The sequence below is a fragment of the Impatiens glandulifera genome, chromosome 6, assembly GCF_907164915.1.
Source record: "Impatiens glandulifera chromosome 6, dImpGla2.1, whole genome shotgun sequence".
Classification (NCBI taxonomy): domain Eukaryota; kingdom Viridiplantae; phylum Streptophyta; class Magnoliopsida; order Ericales; family Balsaminaceae; genus Impatiens; species Impatiens glandulifera.
Window position 1 is genome coordinate 1,138,551 of NC_061867.1, and position 8,387 is coordinate 1,146,937.

Consider the following 8,387-nt stretch of genomic DNA (forward strand, 5'->3'; position numbering starts at 1 on the left):
GGCTATAATAATTATTTTCATAAATCTCTTTCTCTCTCTAAATTCATTAACCAATACAGAAGAGAGAGAAATAACCTATTATGTGTTCAAGTAAGATTTCTCAAATTTGGATAAGATCGTAATTTCACTATTTATATCCATCTATCCTTCATTCATTTTCTCTCACTCAAAAATTTTCCATCCTTTCTCTCTCTAGAAAACCTCCATTGTTAAACATCATGTTTTCTCTTGTTCATCTCCGTTTTGCAGTCGGCGTTCTAGGTCAGATTTCATACTCATTACAAATTTACTGTTTTACCCTTTTGGTGTTTATTTGTTTGTTCATATCTTAATATTCTTGAGCTCTCTTTCTTCAGGAAATATTATTTCTCTTGCCCTCTTCCTTTCTCCGGTGTAAGTAAAAAATAGTTCAAATTTAACTAATTAATTAATAAATTTATTTATTTATTTATTAATCTAACATGCATGGACCGGTTTGATTAAACAGGCCGACTTTTTTGAAGATATATAAGAAGAAAACGGTCGAGCAATATTCACCGGTTCCTTATATAGCAACTATTGGAAATTGTGCTTTATGGGTATTATACGGGTTACCCGATGTTACACCGGGTAGTACCCTTGTGATATCTATAAATGGGGCGGGTTTTGTGATCCAATTGGTTTATTTACTTGTGTTTATATGTTATTCGGATAAAAAAAGAAGGGTCCGAATGGTGGCGGTTATAATGGTGGAGCTTGTTCTTGTGGCCACTCTTGCGGTTCTTGTTCTTAATTTGGTTCATACCCGGAAACTTAGATCGAGGATTATTGGGATAATTTGTATTTTTGGGAATGTTTGTATGTATGCTTCTCCTTTATCTGTAATGGTAAGATTTTGTTTTGTTTTTGTTACATTTTTGTTGTTTTTTGTGTTTGGAAATGAAGTATGATTTTGATTTTGTGTTTTTGGATTTGTTTAGAGGATGGTGGTGAGTACGAAAAGTGTGGAGTACATGCCGTTTTCGCTTTCTTTAGCGGCGTTTGCTAATGCGGTTTGCTGGACTACTTATGCACTTATTAAATTCGACCCGAATATTGTGGTAAGTTTTCATGTTTTATTTCATTTGTTACATTTTTTAATTATAAAAAAGTAAAAAAATAAAGGAGAAAAACTGTTTTTATAGTCTTGTTCTTTATTGGGTTATTTAAGTTTTTTTTATAAAAAATAATTTATGAATGAAAAAAATGGTAAGTTATTTGAGTTTTTTTTGTTTGAGTTTGAGTAAAAAAGTAAAATTGAAGTATGAAAAAGTATTGTTTTTTAATTGGTTAAATTAGTATAATACTTTCCTTTCTTTAAAAAAATATAATTCAAAAAACTCACATATATGGCCTTGTTTGTAATCTCATTCATCAATTTAATCACTATTTTTATATATTTAAATATCAATTTTTTCTTTCATTTAATTATGTCAAAATCACTCTTTTTATATATTAAAATATCAAAATTATTCTTTATTTAATTTATCATTTAATATAGAGAAAAAGTAAAAGTATTTTCATCAATAAACACTCAATTTTTTATATATTTTTTAAATTATCCAAACAGTTTTTTTTTTAATAACCCCAAAACCCTAAAACACAAAAATCTATATGGGTTTGACTAATTGATTTTTTTTTTTAATTATTTTGTAGGTACCAAATGGGCTGGGTATGTTATTTGCGCTGGCCCAATTAATTTTGTATGGGGCTTATTATAAATCATCAAAGAGGCTGCAGTTGGAAGAAAAGAATGCTGAGATGAATGAAATTTCTGGTGGATTCAAGAATGTGGCCCATAATAATAATAAGCTTCCTGTTTGAATTTTTTTATTATTATTATAAACAAATTGTGGGGGAAGGTGGTTATTATTATTAATAATATATAGCTTTAAGCTAGTTTTTATAATGAGAAATTTATATATATATATATAGGGAGAGAGATTGAGAAAGTGAGAGGTTAAATTATGGGCTTGGGCCCAATAGTAATTTAATATTTGCAAGTGTATTAATAATAATATTATTATTATGTAAGAGGAATCATTGTCCTTGTCTTTCCAAATTCCAACAAGAAATTCAATGCAATTGGTTTATTTGAAATTGTCTGGTTTGTTGGAACATGTTTTTTTTTTTTTTTTATTATTATGGTAGATAGACTGTCAAATCCTAGGTAATTGGTGTATTGAAAAAGAAAGGGAATAGATTATAATTAATGGGCAAGAAGATGTATTTTTATAACATTTTTAATATTTAAAAAAAATAAATTAGTCTTCAAATTAAATTAAAACTATTCTTTGTTTTATTTAACTTATAGTGATTTGAATGAAAAATATGTTTGAGTCTGGAAACATATATTTTTAAATATCTCTTATATGAATTTGAATTTAGTTTAATACATAAACAAATATAATCAGAGATTGAAAATTATTTCAAATTTTTATAATAAAAAGCAGTTAAAATTTTACAACTTCTTTTGTAGTAAATAATGAATTAATAAAAAAAAATATTAATAAGTGGTGATTTTGGATATTTAAAAAAAAAATAATTTGATAATATTTTTTGTTAAACAAAATAAAATTTTATTTAGTTTTCAGCAAAAAGGTTTACCTACTCTCACTTTTTTACAAAATTTTAATTTAAAAAAAAATAATTTTATATGATTGTAAATGAGTATGCAATATAGTAATTATTTGAAAAATACCATTATATGATGATTTTAAAATAAGTTCAAATGATAAATATGCTTGTGGTCCTCATATGTTTAAAATACATAAAATAATTGTTTATGTATTAATATAATTTAAATACACAATATAAAAACATACATAAATTTGTCAAATTTATACAATTATTAGACATGAAATAATTGTTTGTTCACTTACTTGATTTTAATTTTATTAGTATAATTTAATATGAAAATTATTTTTAAAATTGATTTGTTTTTGTAAAAGTTTTACCATTTTATGATGTGACTTTTATTATGATCTTATCTATTTTATTTAAATTTGAGCATTTTATTTAAAAGTTGGTTCTGATTTTACTTATAGATGGGAAACACATTTAATTATACGAACGAAGCTCGTCGACTATCGGGTTCAAACTGAGGACCTCCAAGATTCACTTAACTAAACAACCGAAATTTGTATCGAGTTCGAACCGAAGACCTCTAGACTCCAGCTATACGAACAAAACTTATCGCCTATCGAGTTCGAACCGAAGACCTCCTACACATTGAGAATATTCACATTTTTTTGTCACTAGGTTAAAAGAAAATGCAATACATAATACAAGTGCGAGTTTAAGAGAGATCGGATAAATTAATTCTCACTTAACTAAACAACCGAAATTTGTATCGAGTTCGAACCGAGGACCTCTAGATTCCAGCTATACGAGCAAAACTTATCGCCTATCGAGTTCGAACCGAAGACCTCCTACACATTGAGAATATTCACATTTTTTTGTCACTAGGTTAAAAGAAAATGCAATACATAATACAAGTGCGAGTTTAAGAGAGATCGGATAAATTAATTCTCACTTAACTAAACAACCGAAATTTGTATCGAGTTCGAACCGAGGACCTCTAGACTCCAGCTATACGAGCAAAACTTATCGCCTATCGAGTTCGAACCGAAGACCTCCTACACATTGAGAATATTCACATTTTTTTGTCACTAGATTAAAAGAAGATGCAATACATAGCACAAGTGCGAGTTTAAGAAAGATGGGATAAATTAATTCTCACTTAGTGCGAATCAGTAACACAGAGTTACTTAAAAATCGATTCAAACATATTACATTAAAAATCACAAAGACATGATAAATCTACAACTTGCACTCACCTCCTTAAGATCTAAAACTAGCAAGAATCGTGCTATATTCTATTACACTACATGTTACATCTTCTATTACAAATTCACAAAACCCGAAATTCATCTTTATCGCCCGAGCTTTCACAAGAACTTCCGAAATTCGCATTCACTTCCTGAATCAACAACCTTATTATATTGCTCCCCGAATCTTTCGATAAGTCCAAACACTCGTATAAATCAGCATCGCAAGCGATCAATACCCATTCTTGATCGTCGTCAAAATACTTTATATCGAAAGTACCCACATCAAGCTTAAGCCTCTTACCAACTTCTTCTCTCAATTTCACAATTCCAAAGCCTGATTGAAACCGGAATCTTATTATATCTTCTTTGTAACTCGCCTTTATCGTAACCGTCGTTCCTTGTCCATCCGTCTGAAACATCCTAGCTATAACCGGTTCTATGAACGTTAGATCATCAGCTCCTGTACATAGATTTCGCAAATCATGCGAGCTTCCTGCATCCTCGATCAGCATTGCTCCGAACGGTTCTTCCGATTCTCGAGCAATGTTTGGGATTGTGAATGCTGATGAGAGATCAATCTTTCCAGTACTCGTCGGCTTCTGCTGATGATTATGGTGATGATGAGGGAATGTTGGTTCTATTAATTTTTCATTTGTTGGCGAAATTGCTGGATCGCTTTGAGGAGTTCCTTGACACGATCCGTGAGATGTAGGTGTTCCTGCGCTTAGATCGTCTCTAGAACCGCTAGCTGATTTTGATCGGCTCGAGTCTTCTTGAGCTTCAAAACGAAATGAATGTGGATCGACCACGACTAGGCGGTTATTGATTATTGGTGTTTGTTGTGTGAGGGGAATCGGTTCTTTTAAGGTACCGGATTTAAGGTGTTGATTGGATTCGTCCAAGGCACTTGCAGTCCATGAAAGTGAGCCGACAGAGATTGGAACTGGATTTGTTGTTGCTAGTGAATTTAGTGTGAAAGTTGCGTCCGCCCCTTGAACCGATTCGATTACTCGTTTAAGCTTCGATAGGGAACGGTTAACTTTGTTGATCTTTCGAGATGGCCATCTTGAGATCCCGTGTTGTCTGCATATCCTTTTCATTGTTGTTGGGCAAACTGTAAAATAGAAAAAAGTGTTTGTCAATAATAGATTCATAATGAATCTAATCAGAGATATAGAAACCATGCATATAAACTTACCACCAAGACTCTTTGCAGCGTCTTTAAGACTTCCAGCAAAATATTGTTGAAGAACATCCAAACTAATAGATTTCTCAGCTTTCCCGCGTTTCCTCTCTGATTTCTTAGTTATAGGTTTAATCTCCGGGAAGGCAATGTCAGCTTGGATTCCGCCATTTCCCAATTGTTCTTCCTTTTTAAAGGCCTCGACAAGTATAGGACTAGGACTAGGACCAGGACCGGGACAAGGAGGAGATAATTGAAAAGATTCGAGTTCAGATTCATTTCTTTCATCTAAAGGGGCTTTAATGATTTCAATGCATCTCCCTGCTTCTTCAAGTTCTTTACCAGATGCAACTTTAAGACTCTGAAAATGTCTTTTCATAGTTACAAGTATCGAGTCCAACACTGTCTGTTGTTCTCTGCTGTCTCGCATATCAAGCGGAAGAAAGAACTCGAGAATATATTCGTCGTTTCCAGTATGAGTGCTCCTTAAGCAGATCGCAAACAAACTTGTTAACTTGAACATACGTGCATAATGAACTAATGGGTACTCGTTCTTACGAAATTTGGTAATATCTTCACAGAAACATGCGTTTTGTGATGCAAATGCTCGGCCAACTACACCTTGACCTTTTTGCAAATGATGCTCAGCACAGGCCTCTCTAAAACCCCACATAATAGCATCTACAACGTAAAAAGCTGCATCTGTTGTGGACATGCAGACTCGATCTATGCAGCTTCCATCAAAGCTACGACAGCTTTTCTTGAAACCGCCTCCGTCAGTAAGAACACTGCGATGCATACATGGAACCCAAGTCTGGGCGAGTGGTAATTTGTGTTGCTCACAAACCACAGCTAATATCTCCAAGATTTCAGCCAATGCATTTTGGCGACCTTCATTACAAATCTGTGTTTCTGGATGTTCTAAGATCTCAGAACTCTTCAGATTCACCGCCTGCAAAGGAAAAGGAAAAAAGTTTGTAAAACCTGATATGATATATCGAGTAAAACAAATATAACGAACCTCGAGCGCTTTGCAGACTTTGTCAACCTCGGGAGCATAATTGGTCTTTTGTGAAGTCATTATGAGTTCAAGTACTCCAATACACCTTTGACCAGAAGGTTCAAAAACAGGCAATGCTAAAGTTCCACGGACATTGTAATACAGAGCATGATTAAGCCTTGTATACTCTTTGCTCGAATAATACTGTACATTAGGTGTCCATTCAGGCATCTTTTGCCTGTAAACGCGGCCAGGAAGTCCAAGAACTCCATCACTTTCACCATCTACAGAAAATGAATACATCAAAGAAACAGTCCTATATTGATACAACCCGTGACTATGTGGATCGAGGAAGAAAGGTTGCTCTGAAGTTGTTAAAACGTAGCGACCCCCGTTCTTAACAGGTGCCCAGACCTGCGCCAATACGTGCTGTTCTGTTGAATCTTTGAAGTGTCTCAAAGCTTGTGTCATCCTTTCCTTTAGAAGACAAGAACTATCTGGATAATCTGTTGGTGTCATTGCCAGAAATGGCATAGGCTGTTTTCTCTTTTCACAAGTTCCTGCTTGGCTATCCATTTGAGAATCTGGATTATCTGTTTCCAGAAACAATATAGCAGAAGAAATGTACCGCTAAGAATCATCATCATCATCATCGAAAGAAAGAAATAGAAATAGAAATAGTTCTTATCTATATATATATAGAAGAAACAATCCTACTCAAACGAACAATCAAACACTAATTATGAACAAACTAATCAGCTAATTCTGCAATAATAACTGAACAACATGAATTGACGATTCAGTCTAAGAATCTATCTGAACAGAGCATCATACACAAAGAAATGTACCGCTAAGAAACATCATCATCATCATAAAATAGTTCTTATATATGTATAGGAGAAACAATCCTACTCAAACAAACTAATCAGCTAATTCTGCAATAACTGAATAACATGAATTGAAGATTCAGTCTAAGAATCTCTCTGAACAGAATATCATACACGAAGAAATGTACCGCCAAGAAACATCATCATCATCATCATTGTAGAAATAGTTCTTAGATATATGAGAAATAATCCTACTCAAACAAACAATCAAACACTAGTTATGAACAAACTAATCAGCTAATTCTGCAATAATAACTGAACATGAATTGACGATTCAGTCTAAGAATCTCTCTGAACATAGCATCATACACGAAGAAATGTATCGCTAAGAAACATCATCATCATCATATTCGTAGAAATAGTTATTATATAGAGGAGAAACAATCAAAATCAAACAAACAAACAAACAAAGAATCAAACACTAGTTATGAACAAACTAATCAGCTAATTCAGCAATAATAATAACTAAACAACATGAATTGAAGATTCAGTCAAAGAATCTCTCTGAACAGAGCATCATAAACGAAGAAATGTACCGATAAGAAACATTATCATCATAGTAGAAATAGTTCATATATATATGAGAAATAATCCAACTCAAACAAGCAAACAAAGAATCAAACACTAGTTATGAACAAACTAATCAGCTAATTCAGCAATAATAATAACTAAACAACATGAATTGAAGATTGAGTCAAAGAATCACACTCTGAAAACACAAATCAAAGACGAAGAAGTAGATAGAAACCTGCGGCTAGCGTTGACGCATCGTTTTCAACTAGTTTATTATCATCGTTAACATCAGAAAACGCCCAAAGTGGTGAGTAAGGTTGTTCGGAAGACGAAAAGAAGAACGGAGACATCTGATTAGCGGTGAAGATCTGATCGAACGACCAGGAACCGTCTAGATCGAGATCCATCATCGAATCTCTGTGCGACGGCGGCGGCGGAGGAGGAACAGTTCCGGTTTCCCGTAGTAGTTTGGATGAAGAATATGTACGAATCTCATCTTGAAGCTCGGGCATTTTCCCGGAATATTTTCTTCCTTTTGTTCAGAGCTAAGAGAGAAGAAGATGAGAGAGATTGGAGAGATCAACTGGCTGTTGTTAATTGTCGAATTTTGATTCTATGGAATTGGAATCCTCCTTCACTACTCCCCTCTACAGACATAACGGATAAAATTAATATGAGCTATTATCTTCTGCTCCCGATTCTACCAACTTCTAATCATACTTTTTTTTATATTATTATTATTACTATTTTTATATAAAGAGTGATAATGGATTTTGGGGTTAATTTGATGCCACTACACGTAGTATATTGTATTCACTCACGAAGTGACACCTATACACAAAAGTAAATCAGCATCTCCCTAATTTGTTGATTATTTTTCCTTATATATGTGTCGTTTACTTAGTGGATACAGACACTACATGTACTGGTAGCATTGAACTAACCCAAAATCG

At 33.2% G+C, this 8,387-nt stretch overlaps 2 protein-coding genes across 2 annotated transcripts; one reads left to right on the forward strand and one right to left on the reverse strand.

Moving 5' to 3' along the window:
* Positions 1-218: 218 nt before the first annotated feature.
* LOC124944052 (bidirectional sugar transporter SWEET7-like) lies at positions 219-1,849 on the forward strand. The gene is made up of 5 exons (XM_047484508.1): positions 219-261; positions 357-393; positions 488-866; positions 960-1,079; positions 1,675-1,849. Exons 1-5 carry the CDS (start codon positions 219-221, stop codon positions 1,840-1,842), a joined length of 747 nt encoding a protein of 248 aa, XP_047340464.1. The 3' UTR covers positions 1,843-1,849.
* Positions 1,850-3,791: 1,942 nt separating this feature from the next.
* Positions 3,792-7,997, reverse strand: LOC124941578 (protein NLP6-like). The gene is made up of 4 exons (XM_047481918.1): positions 7,670-7,997; positions 6,056-6,627; positions 5,050-5,986; positions 3,792-4,965 (listed from the first exon to the last, which is right to left on the reverse strand). The coding sequence occupies exons 1-4, from the start codon at positions 7,944-7,946 to the stop codon at positions 3,932-3,934; spliced, it is 2,820 nt and encodes a 939-aa protein (XP_047337874.1). The 5' UTR covers positions 7,947-7,997; the 3' UTR covers positions 3,792-3,931.
* Positions 7,998-8,387: the final 390 nt, after the last annotated feature.

What these genes read in the sequence shown, in the direction of transcription:
- LOC124944052 (XM_047484508.1), top strand. Translation starts at nt 219, where the DNA reads ATGTTTTCTCTTGTTCATCTCCGTTTTGCAGTCGGCGTTCTAG. An exon ending in GCCCTCTTCCTTTCTCCGGT is followed by an intron (nt 394 to 487) that starts GTAAGTAAAAAA and finishes TTGATTAAACAG; the next exon opens with GCCGACTTTTTTGAAGATAT. An exon ending in CTTCTCCTTTATCTGTAATG is followed by an intron (nt 867 to 959) that starts GTAAGATTTTGT and finishes GGATTTGTTTAG; the next exon opens with AGGATGGTGGTGAGTACGAA.
- LOC124941578 (XM_047481918.1), bottom strand. Translation starts at nt 7,946, where the DNA reads ATGCCCGAGCTTCAAGATGAGATTCGTACATATTCTTCATCCAAACTA. An exon ending in AAGTCTGCAAAGCGCTCGAG is followed by an intron (nt 5,987 to 6,055) that starts GTTCGTTATATT and finishes TTTCCTTTGCAG; the next exon opens with GCGGTGAATCTGAAGAGTTC. An exon ending in CGCTGCAAAGAGTCTTGGTG is followed by an intron (nt 4,966 to 5,049) that starts GTAAGTTTATAT and finishes TCTATTTTACAG; the next exon opens with TTTGCCCAACAACAATGAAA.